At 44.7% G+C, this 20,519-nt stretch overlaps 1 protein-coding gene across 6 annotated transcripts in view; it reads right to left on the reverse strand.

The window, feature by feature from the left end:
• Positions 1 to 20,519, reverse strand: part of SPECC1 (sperm antigen with calponin homology and coiled-coil domains 1) — a 256,135-nt gene that overhangs the window by 92,368 nt on the left and 143,248 nt on the right. For all 6 annotated transcript variants that reach the window (XM_036836780.1, XM_036836784.1, XM_036836781.1 and 3 more), the window contains one exon: positions 3,454 to 5,033. In XM_036836780.1, the coding sequence (XP_036692675.1) occupies positions 3,454 to 5,033 (1,580 nt within the window). The remainder of the gene's footprint in view (positions 1 to 3,453; positions 5,034 to 20,519) is intronic.

Genomic DNA, 20,519 nt, shown 5'->3' on the forward strand with positions numbered 1-20,519 from the left:
CACCAGACTGCCTTAGAAAGTCTGTTACCCTAATCCACCTCATTCACACATTAAAGGAGAAAACTCATTATGATTATATAAAAACTATAAGATTTTAGTAGATGTACAAGATCTACTGCATAGATCTTACAGATGTCTAAGATCTACAGTAGATATAGAAAAATTCAATCCCCAACCTTTTTTTAAAAAACAAGCAATGAAGTTAAAACACTAATTCTTCGCAAAATACTCGCATAACTCAATAAAAGGTATATAGCCAATGCCTACCATGGACATCCTTCATGATGAAATGCTGAAAGCACTCCCTTTAAATCAGGAACAAGGCCAGGATCCCTCTACCATCACGCTTCTACTGTACACTTGGAAGGGGCCCACGGTCACCAAATTAACCATCAGCTGAGTCCGGAGGACCCAAGCGTTCCAGCTGGTCCAGCATTTATATCCTCATTAGAGTTTTGTGCTAAAAGTGCTCTGGTTTCCTTTGGGCAAGAGTCCCTACGTCTCATCATCTAAGTTCACGGTTGCTGGTGGGTCAGTTGATATGCTTCGGTGGGGCTACAATAAGCTATTAGTCAGGCTCGGAGATCTGGGTTTTACTTTCCTACGTAACAGAAAAGGGCATGAAGATTAGAAGTTACAACTTCTCTGTGTACACGCACAAAATCACAGGCCTAAGATCTCGATCCGTGACATCATGCCTCACACCTTTTACCTCCAACTCATATCAAAATACGAGCTAGGACCTTTTTCATCCTACTGTCAAGTATTTGATCATTCTAATCAGCAAGCAATTAATAAAGATATGGAATATACGAATAATATAATAAACAGCTTGATTTAAAGCATGTATGTTAAAAAATGCTTTTTCTTTCTCTCCAAATTAGACTCCATTTATCCTAGAAAATTCTAGACTTTACTGTCTTCATTTAGCCAAAGCTATAATAAGGGGCAAATTCACAGCTTTAAATACTTATACTATCAACCAAGAAAGGATAAACTTAAATGAACAAAGAATTCTACTCAAGAAACTAGGAAGAAACCAAAGAAATATACAAAAGGCAGGATGAAAGAACTGATAAAGATAAAAGTAGAAACAAATTAATCAGAAACAGATTAATAGGAGAATTGATAAACCAATCCAACTGGGTCTTTGTGTTCACGGAATGTGGAGTGACATACTCTATTCTCCTGAATAGGAAGATTAAATATGGTAATTATGCCAATTCAAGTTTGTATGCATGTCAAAATGTGCTTAACCTAGGAAAATGTCTGAAAAGACAAAGAGTAAAATGTTAGCGGCATTTTTTTCCTCCAAGTAGTGAGATTAAATGTAATATTTATTTTCTTCTTAAAACTTTTCTGTGATGAATATACAACTTTTTGATCAGAAAAATAAGCTATTGTCTTAAGATGCCAAATTATTTCTCGCTGACACATGTATTTAATGTAATGCCAATGGAAATAACAAAGAGACAGATGAAGGACTGAGGGAGAACTTCAAGAAAGTTGCCTGGGAGATCAAACATTTTGCAACAGAGTAACGGAAGGGGGATTATTCCAGACAGGAAATCTCAATGTAAAGCTACAAATTACCTAACCGACAGTTCACATGGGCACCTGGCTAGTACCTGCCAAGGGCACTGCTTCCACACTTTCAATAAAATGCTGTGAATTCAGAACACAATGATAAAAACTTCTAACACTGCCCACCACTCAGATCAGCCCAATGCCAGAATCAGGTTGCAAGTGACAATTCTTAAGGCAGATGAAGCAGGAAAGAGAAATCCCCCTGGGGGTTCAGGGCAAATTTGCTTCTTAAAAGAGTGACAGCCTCTGAAATAAGGTGGGAAGATGTTTTCAACCTCTCTCACCAAGGGACCCCTAATCACAGACCCAGAGCTTAGAGGAAACAGGAAATTGGAAGCCACCTGTCTACACTTTTCCAGCACTGCTCTGTGGGTGGGCAGAATATCACACAATCGGGCTTCCCTGGTGGCACAGTGGTTGAGAATCCGCCTGCCAATGCAGGGGACACGGGTTCGAGCCCTGTCCGGGAAGATCCCACATGCCGCACAGCAACTGAGCCCGCGCGCCACAACTACTGAGCCTGCGCTCTAGAGCCCGCGAACCACAACTACTGAGCCCGCGTGCCACAACTGCTGAAGCCCGTGTGCCTAGAGCCCGTGCTCTGCAACAAGAGAGGCCACTGTGATGAGGCCCGCGCACCACAACAAAGAGTAGCCCCCGCTCGCCACAACTAGAGAAAGCCCGCGCACAGCAACGAAGACCCAACGCAGCCAAAATAAATAAATAAATTTATAAAAAAATAAAAATAAAAAACAAAGAATATCACACAATCACCAGCAATCTTCACCACAGAACAAAGGTCCAGACTGATTAAAGGATTATTTTTAAAAATGAAGGTGGTGATCATTTATTCGATCCTGGGTTGGGGAAGATCTTTCCAAGTAAAAAGGGGAAGGGTAAAAGAGGAAATGAAAACCAGATCTGAATGACCCAACAGCTTGATACCAAGTGTTGGCTAGGGGTCAGGGAATCCCTCTGCTGGTGGGAGCACACCTGTGTCACACTCCTGGCGGCCAATCTGGCCAAACGCATTCAACATCCTTAAAACGGTCATACTCTGACACAGTTAAGTCAATGAGTAGGAATTTTTCCTAAGACAGAGGGACAAAAAATGATTTACACTATTGAAAGACCGGAAAAGAACATAAATGTTCAACAACAGGCGACTAGCAAAGTACTTAGGAAATATTTATAGAACAGAGTACTGTCTGGCCTTCAACATCATGTTTCAAAGAATAGTTAATGATGAGAACATGCTCAGGAAACATCAGATTTTTAAAAACTTAATATACACAGGATGACTCTAAAAAAAATTTGTTTTAACTTGTGGGATACACACACACACACACACACACACACACATCTGGAAGAAAACACCAAAATAGTGGTTATAGCATTACTTGGTGGGGAAACTTGGGGCGGTTTTAGTTTTCTGTTCCTAGGTGCCCAAAGCACGGTATCCGAGACACCTGGATGCCTCGCACTCACTCCTTCAAGACTCAGCTTACTGCCGCCTCTTCCAGCAAGTCCTCTGGCACTACTACCTCCTTTATCCACGTTATTCTAGGTGTTCCTCTGGGCACTGGACTCCGGGCTGTCCTCTGCGATGTTCTTTATCCCCGCACCATCTTTATCCCTGCACCAGACTCACTATATCCCCACTACACATTCAACTGCTGTAGCCAGAAACGGGGGTGTCTCATTTCTGCATCCCCAGTCTGTCTGGACTCTGACAGATCTTCAGGCTAGAATGCTGGATTACGAATGCAGTCGAGGGCCTGCTTCTCTGTGCCGTGTGCCTCTAAAGGCCGAGGAGGGCTGTGTTGACGAGGATGAGCAAACCCTGGCAGAGAGAACGCCCCTTACCTTGGACAGCAGGCTTGAGACACGCGTAACCTCACCACGTGCCGTCAGCAATTCCTGTCTGAGCTCCGCGCAGGACTCTTCCAGCTGGCCCTTCTCGGCTACAGCCACTGTCAGCAGCTCCTGAACGTCACAGCCCTTGGCCGTGTGCCCCGGGGGGCTGCTCTCTACGGCTTTCGGCTTCTCATTCTCCAGGTGAGCCTTCAGAGACCCGTTCTCCACCTTGAGCCCTTCCAAGGTGACCCGACACTCCTCCAGGGTCTTGGCCATCGCCCCGCCGTCACGCCGCTCCAGCTCCAGGAAGGCGGTCAGTTTCCCGTTCTCCTCCTTCAGCTGTCGGACCGTCTCCAGAGCCCCCCGGTGCTCCTCCTCCACCGTCCTCAGACGGCAGGTCAGCTGCTGCTGGATGTTGAGCAGCTTCTCTCGCTCGAAGCGGCCCTGCTCCAGGACCTCCGTGCACTTCTGCTCCAGCTCCAGGACTTTTCCTTCCTGGGTGCCGGGCTCCTCGCTCTTGACTCGCTCCTGCAGGAGGGCCATCAGCTTCTCGTTCTCCTGACTCAGCTGCTCCGCCCTCTCCCGATGCTGATGAAAGGACGCTTCCAAGAGCGTCTTCTCGTCCGTCAGCTTCTCGTTTTCAGCCGTCAGTTCCTGCACCATCTGCTGCTGGTCCGACAGCTCCTGCAACGTGGCCTGCAGCTCCTCGGCGGTGCTGTGGTGGTTTTCTTCCATCCTGTGGATCTTCTCCGTCAGGGACGCCAGGGACAGCTCGCTCGCGGTGTGCGGGGAGCTGCCGGCCGCCGAGCACTTGGAGCTCTTGACCAGGCTCCCGGCGGGGGACAGGGGCCCTGGGGGGGCGTCTGCTGGGATGTGCTCAAAGTCGGAGGCGTCCGGGGACAAGGAAGCCTTGGTGACATCGCTGCTCGAAGAGCCCGACGTCCGCAACACACCTTCGTGTGGGTTTTTTTTATACGCGTCGATTTCGCCCGACAACTCATTTCCCATCGGGCTCCCGAAGCTGGACTCCTGAGTTACCGACGTCCGGCAGCTGCTGTCCCCGGTGTGACTCGCTCCCCCCTCTGAATTTGGGGAATGCTCAAAATAAGTCAGTTTCTCCTTCAAGGCCCGGTTTTCATCCTCAAGCTCAGCGAGCTCTTTCTGGAAGTTCTTGTTCTTCTCCTCGAGGGCTCTGATCAAAGGCTCCGAGTCACCCGGCAAGACTGACGCTCCGTCCACGCTTGGGTCCAAAGCGTCAGCCCCTTCGGTGTTCTGAGTCCACTTCTCCATCCATTTCTTGAGTTCACTTCGGAGCCTGTTAATTTCACCATCTTTCTCTTTGGCTTCTGCCAAGAGTTCCCGGACCTGGGACTCGAGCGCGGCCTTCTCTGCGTCTTCGTGCTCCGGCCTGGGTCTCGTGGGAGTGGCCCGCACGTGCTTGGTGGGGGTGGGCGTGCTGGAAGAGGTGGGGCTGGATACCGCTTTCCTGGAGTTGGAGGGACCGCGTGGCACCGTTCTCTCTCTCGAGACAGCTACCGCGAGTTCTCGAGGGGTGGGAATGCCTGTCCGCTTGGCTGCTGCCACAGCCCCTGAAGAGAGAAGGAGAAACCAATGAAACCCAGCGAGCGCTTGTATAAACAACTCCAACTACAGGGCATGGTGAGCAGGGCGGCTGTTGCCTCCCTCCATCCCCCCTCCCCTAGGTAACTACCCGGCTCTGACTGGGGTTTCTGTACCTGTACTTCAGCAGGGAGCTGACTTCAAGCCGAGCTACTCAGCATAACCCCATCCCCGGCCATGGCTGCTGGTTCAACGCACGGCACGAGCCCCCCCCACTCAAGGTCAATGAGACACAAGGAGAGGTTTCCTGGGCGAGTTTCTAAAACATACTGGACACGGGTGAGCGATCGTGTCAAGTCTGGCGATGGCTGGCAACCACCATCACAAGAGGAAGGTGAGGATGCAGGGTAGAAAGAAGGAAACCGAGCTCTTAGTGGGCTGTGGAGCTGTGGACCAGTCACCCTGAGGCTGGCCCTACTCCGGCCTTCCAATTACACAAGCCAACAGTCACCCTTCTTTAGTCACCCTGAACTGGGTTTTCTGTAACTTGCAACGGAACACATCTGAACTGAGAGTCCTGGCAACTAAACAAAATACAGGATTGTTGTGAATTCCTAAATAAACACTCAAAAAAAATTTATCATTAACATATTTTGACTGGGCACAAATTCGATGAAGAAATCAGAAGACCCAAATAATACTAAGGAGACATTGATCTGATTCAATGACCTATTATTTTTAACCTAAGTGTGAATGCTGTGTGCATTTATATTCATAAAGAAACAAGAACCAACAGGATAAGGGTCCAGTACGTTCATCTATGGTATGGTTTTCAATGCCAAACGGATTTATATAACATGGAAATGATTCAGGATTTAGAATACTTATAATGGGAAATGTAAGGTACGGAATTACTTGTTATTTTCCCCTATACCACCATCGTTATTTTTTTAGTCTTCATCTATACTACATTTTTAATTTTCACTTATACTATTTACTCTAGACGATGTCAAAAAAAATTCTAGAGGTGAAAACCCAGATATCGATCTCCTAAATGTTCTAGAAATAAAACCCCCTTGGAGGTTAAAGTATAAAATGAAAAATCTGGACCTGTTTTACAAACTCAAAAGACATTTGATGAATCACAGCCGATCGCAGTAACTTATACGTTTGCACCGTGGGCTGGAGGCCTCTGCTGTGTAGGGAGGGTTGGAAGCAGGGACGCGCCCACAGGTTGGCAGAGGCCTCCGTCTTCTGAGGCAGAAGCAGAAACCACTGTGGCGAAACAGCTCTGAACCCACTGCCAAGACAGCTACTGAGACATGAGCAGCTGCATCTCCCAGCATCCCGGAATCCGAGGGGATGAAGTGGAGGCGGGTGGCGTCCTCTTTAAGTGTCTGACGGCTGAGTGCTTTGAAAACTTTGACATAATAAAGACTAAACTGTCATATTCATATACTGGAAGACTATGGTTTTTAAGTTAACTTTTCCAAATTAAGTTACCAGAAAGCTAAGAGCACGATAATACACATGTAATGCATGTAGGTGTCCAGATGCCTCACTTGTCATCACGCTAAACAGTGATGAAGAAAAGATGCATTTAATTATTCTTGTAAAATGAAGATTAAAACCACTAAGCAATAAAACATTTTCGTAACACCAGCCCTCTGGAGTGAAGTAATCTTGGCAAGGACCATAATGAAAACTGGAGGGTAACTAAAGTTTCAACATAATTATAGTCAGAACAGGCAAAACTGAGAGTCCAGGACTGACTGCCATAGAGGCGTTTGCCATTCCTAATGATGCCACTAAAAGTAAGGCTCCTTTTCAGCTATTTGTTGGTTTGGGAAGAACGACAGAGGACCGGAGACCAACCCGGGCATCGTTCCCAGCTACAGCTTCAGCCCTTCCTTTTGCCAACAAATCTTGGTCTGTTCGCCACTTGGTGTTACTTATGCCTTATCTAAACCACTAGGAATTTGCTTACATCAAACCAAAGTACATTAATGAAATGCATCCAGTTGTAGATTATGAAGCACACAGTCCAGCTATACTTTCACCACATCTGCTCCTTTTTCCGTTCTTGCCACTTCATCCCCGGAAGATCAGTATAATTTGCCCCCTGATCTTCTGAAAGGCTCTTCCCATCTCTGGACGCATCTTTCCAGAAACTGTAATGAGCCGAGGTTAAGTTGAGAGGGTTGCTAAAATTCATCATCAGGCCAAACTAAGGTGGGTGTCGCTCCCCCACCTGTGCTCAGACACCCCGGCATGGTCACTGGCAGGGGCGCGGTCCCCCGGCTTATGATGCCATCCACCAGCAGGGTTCCTCTTCTCAGTCTCCTTCAAGTACTGAGTTCAGAAGCCTCACCGCGGAACCATCCATCCTGGGCACGCTCCCTCGCACAGGACAGCGGGGCAGGGCGACAGCAGGGGTGGCGGGAAGCCTGGGTCCGCGGAGAGGGCCCGGCTCAGCTGGCGCCCTGAATCTTTCGTCTTCTTCCCCTCCTCACACCAGGCTTACTCTTACTGAGGCTGGTGGTCCAACTGCAAGAAGTTAAAATAAAAGCAAGCTCCACCTAACAGGATAATTTTTTTAAGCCACGTGTGACGTGTCACGTTTCACAATGCCAAATGAAAAACTGTATTATACTGTGGTTGATCACAGGTGCATCCAACTACGTATCACAGAGACACACACGAGAAAGGAAGAGAGAACACAGAACAGGAGAGTGTTAAGCTGGTCGGACTGTGAGTTATTTTCCTGTTTCTTTTTATAGTTACATTTATGCAATAAAGAAAAAAAGAGGAGGGAAAAATCCTATCATGCCAACACACAGAGAGAGAAGGGGGTGGGAAAAATTAATCTTTCCAGAGAACAAAAAGCATGTTGTTGTACGTAACAATAGCGCGATCATTTCAATCATCGACCGGGTTTTCAGAAGTGATTCTCAGGAGCTGAAGGTAAACTATTTTCAGTCCCTTTCTGACTTCCTCATCTTACCTAAAGAACATGCTACTGGGGCTGTTCTAACGTGCACGGCTGAGGGAAACGGTGGCATTCTGAAGTAAATGATTAACCTTTGATTTATTCACCAAGGATTCGAGGACCTGCTCTACAGGAGATACATGTGGTTCACATCGTCACACGCCTGTTGCCCTGCCTCCTAAACACAAGGGGACTCACTCGTTCTGTGTCTAAAAATCTAAACTACTAGGTTAGTCTTTACTGTAAGTCTTCATAACCTTTTTTCTCGGAAAGTTCCAATAATTTCTTCACCGTCAAATCTAATTTCCCCGGGCTCCTCGTCCCTCTCCGCTCTTGGCCGGCGGCTCACTTTTGAGAATCTTCACTCTTTTTATTCACGTTTGACACTGGCATCAAACGTTTTTCAGGTTCTCCCGTTCAAGGAACCTTGAAAACATATTTAAAACTTCCCTCCCCCTTTCTTTTTGTAACCAACCAGTGGGTCACTCAAACGTATTAACTGGTTTTGGAAAAGTCTCCATATTTTTCCTTTCCCTTCAGTACTGAATCTAGGCCAGGTCCTTGGGATGTTCTGTTGAAATTTCTGAAACGTTCTCACAGGGCTTCCTGATTCCAGCATCTCCCACCTCTGATATGTTCTGGATCAGTAACCCTTAAATAACTCTCATTTTTCTGTTCCAGAATCTGTAGGTATCTCCTCTCGTCTGCTGCATCAACGTCAAACCTCTTCCCGTGGCTTCAAGGTCACTCCAAGGTCATGCATAATCTCTAAGCACACAGCCAACCATACTCACTATTTGGGTGTTTCTGCTCTCCACCACCCCCACTGAGCTCTAGCCAGTGTCCCCAATACACATGTGACTTGTGGAACTATCATTCTCTTTCCACTGGATACTTCTGACTGGCATTTAAACACACTTAATTCTCTTTAATTTAAAAGATACATGCACCCCTATGTTCACAGCAGCACTATTTACAACAGCCAAGACATGGAAACAACCTAAGTGTCCACTGACGAATGAATGGATGAAGAAGATGTGAGATACACACACACACACACACACACACACACACACACACAATGGAATACTACTCAGCCATAAAAAAGAATGAAATAATGCTATTTGAAACAACACGGATAGACCTAGAGATTATCATACTAAGTGAAGTGAGTCAGATAAAGAGAAATATCATACGATATCCCTTATATGTGGAATCTTTTAAAAATGATACAAATGAACTTATTTACAAAACAGAAACAGACTCATAGACATAGAAAACAAACTTATGGTTAGCAGGGGGAAAAGGGGACAGAGGGATAAATTAGGAGTTTGGGATTAACAGATACACACCACTATATATAAAACAGATAAATAACAAGGACCTACTATATAGTACAGAGAACTATACTCAGTATCTTGTAATAACCTATAACGGAAAAGAATCTGAAAAAGAATAGACAAATATATATGTATAACCGAATCACTTTGTTGTATACCTGAAACTAACGCAACACTGTAAATCAACTATACAATAAAAAATTTTTTTAAAGAATATCTGAATCCACATCTTCCTCCAGCTCATCTCTGATCTGCCCCTCCCCCTCCCAGCAGAATCCTGCCCCAAGCTGTGTTTACTGGTTGTCTTCATTTCTCCCCCCATATCCCCTCCTCTGCCCACTCCCATTACTCAACCAAACGCCAGTTCATCAGTGACCTCCACGTGGTCCACTGCAATGGGCGTTTCCAATCCTCTCAGCAGGGTGGGAACAATACCTCCCTTTTTGACACATGCCTCCGGTGTCACGCTGACCTAGCGCTCTCTGACCTCAGCAGCCACCCCCTGTCTGGTTCCCCCCCCTCCCGACTCTCTGCATGCTGGAATTCCTCAGGTCTTGGGCCTTTTCCCTTCTCTTACTTAGAATATTTTCCTGGTGCTTCTACTCAGTGCCATGATTTTAAATACCACCTACATACTGATGACTTCTCCATCCCTTCTCTCATACGGTCCTCTCCTCTGAGCAACATCTGAATATCAAACTACTTAACTTGATAAGCATAATTGAATTACCACAAAAATACCTCAAACTAGATAAAAGGGAGAAAGGAAGGCTAGGAAAGTGTGAACAGAATGGGCAAAGGCCCTGGAGTGCAGGAGGGGTGAGGTAGAAGGCTAATTGGCAGAAGGCACTCAGGGAAGGTCTCGCCATTGAGATTCAAGGTGACACACGTCCACTAAAACAAGGCCAGGATGCTATGGAAAAGGAACAGAGATAAAACAAGAAGAAGCTCTCAGAAAATTTTAATATGTTCGTCAAATTAAAAGATTCAGTGGAAGGAATGGAATGCAAAATTAAGGAACTCTCTCAATGTGTACAACAGAATCGAAACAAGATGAAAACAGAAAAGATAAACACAGAGGGCCAATCCAGGCAATCAAACAATCAGTTAATAGAAGTTCCAGAACTATAGATCAGTGGGAACAGAGTGGAGGAAATAATCAAAGAACGGACACAAGACAATTCCCCAAAATTGAAGAATGTGAGTCTCCAGAATTCGTGTCAGGCAAAACAAACGAAAAAAGATCTACATGGAGATAGATACATCTTTTTTTAAAGTTTCAAAATACCAAGAATGCCTGAAAGTTTAGGGAAGGGGTGTGAACTGAGAATGAGACTGGCCATCATCATGTATAGGCAACACTGAATTCTAGAAGGCAACAAAGTAAACGCCTTCAGAGTTCTGTGGGAAAATGATTTTCAACCTAGAATTCTATACCCAATCTAACTATAAATCAATCAGAGAGGTGGAAAACACGTTTCAAGACACGCAAAGTCTCAGAAAATTAAATTGTGAACACCCTTTCTGAGGAAGTCATTTGAGGATGTGCTCCAGGAAAACAAGGAAACAAATCACAGAGAAGAGGAGGAGTGATCCAGGAAGCATGGCCCTATCAGAGGAAAGCAGTCAAGGGAAGTCCAAGATGGTATCCATGGAGCAAGTCTGGAGAACAAGCCCAAGCTGGGTGAGAGGACAAAGTGCCTAAGAAGGGAATTTCTTTAACAGAACACCTCATTGGATGACGAGTACGGGGGGTGGGGGTGGCGGTGGGGGGTGGGAATGAGGGTATACTAAACATGGTGAAAAAAACAGAAACCTCATAAAAACAAGAAGCCACATAAGAAAGGTAACAAAATCATAGCACATGACTTCACTCTGCAAGGAAGACTATCTATGTGGTCATAATAACATTAATACTACTTAAATTGACCCAAAGTAGGAAAGACTATTTTATAGAACATTTGAATATTATCATCCTTGTTAGCAAAAAAAGTTAAAGTACAGATGAAAGAAATTGGGAGGTAGAAGACAAGGTGGAGAGAGCTGGCAGAAAGGGGTAGTAACAATAATATCCATCCTCATCTTACAAATGGAGAGTCAAAGATACTAAGACAGTTGACAAAACAAGAAAAAAGATAAAATACATTATTAAAGTACAAGAGGTAACCACGAAAGGAACTAAAAATAGTGATATTATGACACTGGGAGGAGGTGAAATGTTATGAGTTAAATCCTCATCTATCATAGCAGGAATCCACAGAATGTCTAAACTTGAAAAATTAAAATACAGCAATGTCAAGAGAATGATTAGACAAGCCACAGACGGGGAGAAAAAATTCACCAAAGACACATCTGATCAAGAACTGTTATCCAAAATACACAGAGAACTCAACAATAAGAAAATGAACAATCTAATTAATGGGCAAAATATGGGAACAGACACCAAGGAAGATATACAGATGACAAATAAGCATATGAAAAGATGCTCAGTGTCATATGTCATTAGGGAATTGCAAATTAAAACAACAACGAGATACCACTGCACACCTGTTAGAACTGCTAAAACCCCAAACACTGTCACCAAATGCTGGTGAGGATGTGGAGCGACAGGAACTCATACTTTGCTGCTGGGCATGCAAAGAGGTACAGCCACTTGGGAAGACACGCTCGTGGTTTCTTACAAAACTAAATATACTCTTGCCGTGCAGTCCAGCAATTGCACTCCTTGGTATTTACCCAAATGAGTTGAAAATGTATGTCCGCACAAAAACCTGCACATGGATATCGACAGCAGCTTTAGTCACAGCTGCCAAAACTTGGAAGCAACCAGGATGCCCTTCGGTGTGGGAATGGATAAACTGTGGTACATCAGCCAATGGAATATTAATCAGTGCTAAAAAGAAATGAGCTATCAAGCCATGAAAAGACACAGAAGAACCTTAAATGCACATGACTAAGTGAAAGAGGCCAATCCGAAAAAGGCTGCATTCTGCACGATTCCAACAACATGACATTCTGGAAAAGGCAAAACTATGGAGACAGTAAAAGAAGTCAGTGATTGCCAGGCTTTTAAGGGGGGCGGGGATGAACAGGCAGAGCATGAAGTATCTTATGGGCGGTGAAGCTCTTCCGTATAATACTTAGATGATGGATATATGTCGTTATACACTTGTCTAAACCCATCTAATGTACAAACACCAAGAATGAACCCTGATGCAAACTACGGACTCTGGGTGACGATGACATGTAGGCCCACCGACTGTCACAAGCCCGCCACTCCGGTGCGGGTCACTGCTGGTGGGCGGGGCCGGGCGAGGGTGGGAGCAGGGGGCATATGGGAGGAACCTCTACTTTCTGCTCAGTTTTGCTGTGAACCTAAAACTGCTCTAAAAGTCTACTGAAAAAAAGTAAGCAGCATAAGATGATGAAATGGTTACCTTGAAGAAGCGGGACACGAAAGGAGAAGGGGACAGGCAGCGGTGGCCTGGATTTTCATAATACGGGTCTTGCCCTATTTCTTTTTTTTAACCTGTGCGTCTACCACTCTGTTAATAAGATTTAAGAAAAAGAAATGTGAGCGCCTGTGGATGCAGTGCGGAAGGAGGTAATCAGCAGTTGGTTTTATAGGCAGCGCTGACCCTTTGGACTTGGAACGAATGAGATAAAAGAGGACAGCCCGAGGCCACTCAGCCAGCAGCAGCACTGCGGCAGAGTCTGTTATCACATCTCCGGGCCGCACCTTGCCTGTGGCAGTTAAGTGTTTCCATAGCTGGACTGCCTTCTGGAGAATCTCAGTCGAGTGGTTGCTAGAAATTCATACTTACCTCATATTAAAGTTCACGGAAACTCCCTTTGCAAACCAAACAGAGGAAAAAACACGAAAGAGTTCTACACACACACAAATGAACCAAATGACTTGCTCATCTGGCTTCCTTCACTGAAGGCAAGCAGTAGGGTCCACATTCAGAGATGGTTTTTGTAACAGGACAAATGGTGTGTCTCAGCGTCATTTCACTTTTCTTTTTCCAGAACGCAGAATTAATTTTGCTCACAGCTCCACTTGGTCTGCGACTTGGGTGAGGTTTCAAAACACCCGTAGATCTGCATTCTTCTCCTTCCCAAACACTCACACTGGACCACGGCCACCACGTACAGCACTCCAGAACCGGGGAGCTTCTGAACAAAAGACCCCTAACACTCAGGAGGGGCTCTGGCCTGGGGAGGACACAGTGGCCGCTCTGTGCCGGGTTCAAGGCGAGATGGGGCAGGAGACAAAGCGGCAGTGTTTGCAGAAGAGCTTCTTGCAGGCGGCCTGAACAGCCACTCGATTTGTCATCACCAGGAGGAGCCGAAATGCAAACGAGAGCCGGACGGGCAGCTCCCAACGCGCCGGCCGGAAGGCACAGGGACAGCTAGTTTCCCCTGAAACCAAAGTGGCCTGGAATTCGCTCTGCAGGCCACGTGAGCCTCCTGGTCCATCGTGCAGGTCAGATACCATCCTCATCACCTAACCCTAGAGCTTGGCATCCGCACGCAGGAATCTCCCAGCATCCCCAGGGTCTCCAGGCAGCAAACGCGAAGAATGAGGAGGAGCTGGGGGCGGAGGGACTCTAGTGAATGAAAAGACCTGCCTCTCTATGGGCAGCCTTTCTTCAGGTCAGACGGAAAAGATGGACCTTGAGAGGCTTGATGCAGGGGGGAATGACCTATCTCGGATCATGATTTAGCTCTGGCTCCTTAAGATGAGACACTTGGCTCTATCTCACAGCGACCCCCAAGAAACTTCCGAGTTCCACCATTAAAAGATATGAAATTCACCTGAATTTGCACTTGGAGAAACAAGAGAATTAGGGGGACTGGGCAAGCTGAATCCTATTTATCTGATAAGTATCACTTTTCTTTTTCTCTCTCTCTTTTTTTTTTTTTAACCACCCATAGGTCAAAACAAACAAAGAACTTTAAGGAACTGTCCACATTCTTTAAACTGGAGTTCACAATGTAGGCAGTTGTAACAGCCCTTGACATGTGTGGAGCGCTTTGGTTTTCACAGCATTTTCATACACATTATGAGGCTCACAAAAATCAGCTGGCAACCTACTGTTATCTTCATTTTATGGAAAAGGAAAATGAGAGTCTGAGAGGCCTCACTATTTGCCTAAGGGTCACATAATAAGTACATCTTCTGAGACCTAAGGAGGCTCAAAATCCTGTTATTTCAGAACTAGAAGAAAAAGAGAAATCATGTAGCCTAATCTTCCACGAAAAGTAGTTATCGACAGCATCCAACTTCTGTTGCTATTTTGAACTCTCACGATGGACCCAGCATTAGCTGCTTCCACTGTTGAGCAGCTCAAACAGTCGGACGATCCTTCTTTATACCCGGCTGAACGGTGTCTTCGTGAACATGGCACATGTGGGTTCCAGTTCGGAAACCATCTGGAACCACAAACAACAAATGGATTGCCTTTTCCACGTGACATCTGAACATCTGAGGGCAGCTTTCATCCCCCCGCTCTTCTATTCTCGAAGCAGGACATTCCTAACCCTTCCCACCAGGCATCCCAGGACCCGGGGCCAGTCATCGGATGAACTGGCTGGAGATCCTCTGATTTAGCAAGGTCCCTCCGAAATGTCACCCAGAATCTCAAAAATGCTGCGGATGTGGTCACTAGGAGTTTTTGCAACAGAAAACCCAAGTCAAGCTTGCAGTAATAAAAAGAGAGGTTTTGGGTTCGCAGAACTGGAAGTCCAGGAGCGGCCCAATGTCAAGTCCAGCTCAGCAGGAAGATGTCCTCAGGGCCCATTTCCCTCCATCCCTTGCTCCGGGCTTCCCGGACAGGTGCCCTTCATCAGTAAGCTGCTCTGCCTCAGGGCCGCGAGATGCCCCTGGCAGCTCCAGGCCTCGTATCTGCACACCCCCAAACCCAGTGAAGAGCGCTAAGTCTCTCCCAGAAGCCCTGACAATGTCTCCTCACATCTCAGTCTGATTGGACCATCCTTGTCTCACTGATGTCAAGGGATCGGCTGATCTACTAAAAGTGGAGAAATGGTGAATTGGCCAAGAAGAGTTCCTGAAAGAAGAGGGAAGTAGATGCTGGAAACAAACACCAAAGTTTCAGAAAGTGTTCGTAACGTGGTCTGAGCAAAGCTGAGTTAGTTTCCTGGTACAGTACGCCAGTATGGGAATACAGCATAGAGAAAACGGCATAGTACTCCAGTTCAAAATGAAGAAACAAAAAAGGCTTCAGACCCCAGCACGGGATATTAGGCAACAATTAAAAATGAATCGACAGATGAATGGATAAAGAAGATGTGGTGTGTGTGTGTGTGTGTGTGTGTGTGTGTATCACACACACACACACACACACACACACACACACACAATGGAATATTACTCAGCCATAAAAAAGAATGAAATAATGCCATTTGCAGCAACATGGAGGCAAGTAGAGATTATCATACTAAGCGAAGTAAATCAGAAAAGAGAAAGACAAATACCATATGACATCACTTATATGTGGAATCTAAAATACGACACAAATGAACCTATCTACAAAACAGAAAGAGACTCACAGACAGAGAGAACAAACCCGTGGTTGCCAAGAGGGGCGTGGGGGAGGGATGGATTGGGAGTTTGGGATCAGCAGAGGCAAACTATTATATATAGGATATAGAGACAACAAGGTCCTACTGTAGAGCACAGAGAATTATATTCAATATCCTGGGATAAACCATAATGGAAAAGAATATGAAAAAGAATATATATATATATATATATATATATATATTTATATGAGTCAATTTGCTGTACAGCAGAAATTAGTACAACATCGTAAATCAACTATGCTTCAATAAAATTTTTTTAAATATATATTGTTTGCCATACTTTTAGTGTATATAATGCATACTACATAATACATATATGTAATACTTAAAAATAAAACATTATACGTAAAAAGGCCAAGTGGGATACCGAATTTTAAGAGTACTCATCGTAACCAGGCAAACCTTTCTTGTTTATGGGATGGTTTATCTGCGTGCAACACGCAGCTGGGATCAGCCCCGTGAAGGCTCCTCTACCCTGAGTGTGTGAACACCGTCACAGTCACACTGCTATCTACCAACCCTGCGTGTCTCAGTTACTGCTGTTTCAGGACTAGTTTCCCCATAACCTCAACGCTTTAAACAACCATTTTATTTCGCTCATGGTTCTGCAGGTCAGGAAATGTGGGAGGGGCCGGGCTGGCTTGCCCGCACGGCCGGCAGGTGGGAGCTTGGCTGGGTTTGGTGGGAGCACTGGGGTGGCCTCCCGGCAAGGTGGGCGCAGGGCTCCCAGCGTCCCTGTTTCTGCAAACAAGGGGGGCTGCACGGCCTGTCGTAACCCGGCCAGCCCCGGTGGTCACACGGCATCACTTCTGTCATATCTAGTGGTCGGAGCACCGCCACAGGTGGACACGACAGAGCTGCATCTCATAAAACCAGCGACCGCTCACTGAGCCGTCCAGACGTGAAGCCAACGTCCGTGCTACTCACGACCCGCTAGTGCCCAAGGCACAGTGAAGACACCTGTAAAGTCCCCTCTGCTAAGCACACGACTCTCTGTGGTCTGCACTTTCCTGGACAAGCTGGTCCCACGTCTTCACTACATGCCAAGGAGTGAAGCCACACAGAGATAACAATGCTTTTTCTAAAACTGAAATAATCAAAATCCCCTACCTTCCTGAGCCACTGAGAAGAACTGTGAGATATGGAAAGAACGCGTTCTTCCACGTTGAGACAAAAGGGCTGAGTCTTTTGTTTGGGATCATGACATCTGCATACATGGCATAAAGCTGCAAACACTCCTTTGTGAATTCTATTTCATCACGTTAGAATACACTGCATTTACAACCTTCCAGGACAGTGGGAATAGATCTCGCTGCTATTTTTTTTTTTAATTATTTATTTATTTATTTTTGGCTGTGTTGGGTCTCCGTTTCTGTGCGAGGGCTTTCTCTAGTTGCGGCAAGTGGGGGCCACTCTTCATCGCGGTGCGCGGGCCTCTCACTATCGCGGCCTCTCTTGTTGCGCAGCACAAGCTCCAGATGCGCAGGCTCAGTAGTTGTGGCTCAGGGGCCCAGTTGCTCCGTGGCATGTGGGATCTTCCCAGACCAGGGCTCGAACCCGTGTCCCCTGCATTGGCAGGCAGATTCTCAACCACTGCGCCACCAGGGAAGCCCCCGATCTCGCTGCTTTTTTAATAATAGAATACTTCCTAAGAATAATGTCCTGCAATTTATTCAGCCAGTTCCTACCAAGGAACATTCAGACTGTTCCTAGATTTGGGCCATTACAAAAAAAGTACTGCAATTGACAAACTTTTTCTACCTTCACTGCATGCTTAAGTACTGATGCTTTTATTTCTAGAGGACAGAATCCCCCAAACGGAACTGCTTTGTCAAAAGAAACGTGTATTTTCAATCTCAACAGCTACTGCCGGGTTGCCTTCCAAAAAGACTGCAATCACTCACACTGCCACCAGGACATAGCGGGGTAACTGTTTCTCTAGTCCCTGACCAGCCAGGGAAGCTGTTACTCTTTTCGATGGGCGAAAAATGGTAACGTTTGACTTCCACTTCTCTGATTACAACTGATGTTCACTCTTTGTTTTTTCTTTTCTTTCTTTTTTGCCATTTAGTTGCTTGTCATACTATTGCCAGTTGACCTGGACCACCACCTCCTCTGGCATTTAGTTTTTCCTTATTTATTTCTAGGTGGACATCATAGACGCAGGGTATCCTGCAATATTTCCCCCGATTGTTACATATCTGTAAGCAGAGGTTGGCTGTAGCCCAGAATTCCTTCCCTTTTCCTCCTCAGTAACTTGACTTTTCACTGGGCACTGCTTTCAGAATGAGGACATTTTCCAGCCTCTTTGCAGCTGGGTGTGGCTGGGTGACTAGGTTCTGGCCAACTGGATGAAGCATTTTCTGGAAGGTCTCCTTAACACCCCTTTCCTCCATCCTTAAGCCTGAAGTACAAACGCCACGTTTGGGACCACGAAGTCAGGGTCTCACACGGTGGAGCCGGAAGTCACCGGGAGCCCAGGCCCGGAACATCAAGCCCCATGCCGGCCTGGACCACGTACCCAGACTTTCACGTGAGAAATAAACTTGGGTCTGGGGTCAACCTCTATCATTTGGGGGAGGGGGGTTGTCACTTGTAGCCAAATGTAATCCTAAAATGGAGTGACTCTGAATCTAAGGTGATACCCATCTCCCAAAGAGCAAAAAAACAAAAACAAAACAAAATACAAGCTTCTTGACCAACCTGAGAAAGGTCTCATTGCTGCAGACAAAAGAGTCAAATTCCTATCTTTAATTTATATATTATATATATTTAACATGTAATAGGTATTCCATATTTCCATATAAAATATGTATTTTAATTATATATTTATATTATATGTGTTAATATATTATGATTAGATATAATGCCTTACTGTATTACATATGTATATTAATACATTAAATTTCTATTTATATGTACATATTTAAAATCACATTATATAAAATATATTCGTTCAGAAATATTGATCCCATACTCACATTTCAAGAAAATGTCCAGATCTGTCACAAGCCATGTTCTACATCACAGTCTCCATCATCACCAGAGCTACTTTTAAACCATCTATTCAATTTACAGGAGAACCGCTGAAGCTGTTTGAGATTCTGTGCTTTTTGAGTCCAGTGACGGTATCATGCTGTCACTGAAAATGTTATACCAAGTCACAAATACATACCTGCATGATATCAGGTTGATTCTTTAAAAAACTGTTCTTCCCGTGGGTATATATTTCAGAACTCTACGACCTAACCACCTACTGTACTGTCATGTAATCTTTCAAAGCCTCACGCCAACAACCTATAATGCTTGGAACTCTGAGATCATATCTCATGGCATAAGTACTAAGTTTGTTTTAAATGTGCCTCCCTTTTTCTAGACCAACTCTATAATTAAAACTCTAAAATTAAATCAGAGTCAGGTTATTTTAGTCTGTCTTCCCCAAATATTACTTTGTTATTCAGAATAAAGTAATTAAGGACATGCTCAGTTAAAAATGACATTTTGTGAGGCTTGAATGTAAGGAGCTTCCTTTTTCCCTAAGAAATAATTCTGGGGAGAAATTAGTCTCATATCCAGGCATATTAATTGAGAAGTACAGTTTCTGTATCATTTCAAGTCTTGTTTTATGAACCACAATGAGATTTAATATTTTTCACCTTATGTTCTATAGTAGTCTAGTTAAAATTAATCCTAGATATTTTATGGCACCCGTGATTTTCTTTCTTTTTTAATTTCCAGGGTTAACCAGTTCCTGCTAGTATAGAAAAAAAGCTATTGTTCTTTTTATATTTCTCTTACAATCAAATTCCCTTATTCTTGGGTCTAATTTGTTTTTTCTTTTCAATATTTAAACCAAAAGACGTTTTTGCTTAATAGCATTAATACCAGAACAATGTTAAATGCTAGGGATAATACTTCAAGTTTTCTAGTTTTTCTAGGAACAGTTTTGTGAATTTATATTTTGAGGGAAATTCATCCACGTCCTTCAGTTTTTCAAATGTAGGCTGAATTTTTCATTTCTTTCATACTATAACAATAGATCCTTACTCATTTTTAATATTTTTCCTTTTTTTTTTTTTTTAAATGAAAGTTTCTTTATTTATTTTATTTTTTTGGCTGTGTTGGGTCTTCTTTTCTGGGCGAGGGCTTTCTCTAGTTGCGGCGAGCGGGGGCCACTCTTCATCGCGGTGCGCGGACCTCTCACTGTCGCAGCCTCTCTTGTTGCGGAGCACAAGCTCCAGATGCGCAGGCTCAGTAGTTGTGGCTCACGGGCCTAGTTGCTCCGCGGCATGTGGGATCTTCCCAGACCAGGGCTCGAACCCGTGTCCCCTGCATTGGCAGGCAGATTCTCAACCACTGCACCACCAGGGAAGCCCTCCTTTTTTTTTTTTAATCAGAGGTAATTTCCATTATTTGCCTTTCAAAGAACTAGTGTTTGGCCTTATTTATCTTCTTTACAATTTTATGTTTTCTATTTCACTCGTTTCAGCTTTTATCATTATTAACTTATTTCTCTTTTATTTATTTCCTGTTTCAGAAGTTGAATATTTCACTCATATATTTTCAGTCTTTCTTGTCTT

The sequence above is a fragment of the Balaenoptera musculus genome, chromosome 20 (genome assembly GCF_009873245.2).
Source record: "Balaenoptera musculus isolate JJ_BM4_2016_0621 chromosome 20, mBalMus1.pri.v3, whole genome shotgun sequence".
In the NCBI taxonomy this organism is placed as follows: Eukaryota; Metazoa; Chordata; class Mammalia; order Artiodactyla; family Balaenopteridae; genus Balaenoptera; species Balaenoptera musculus.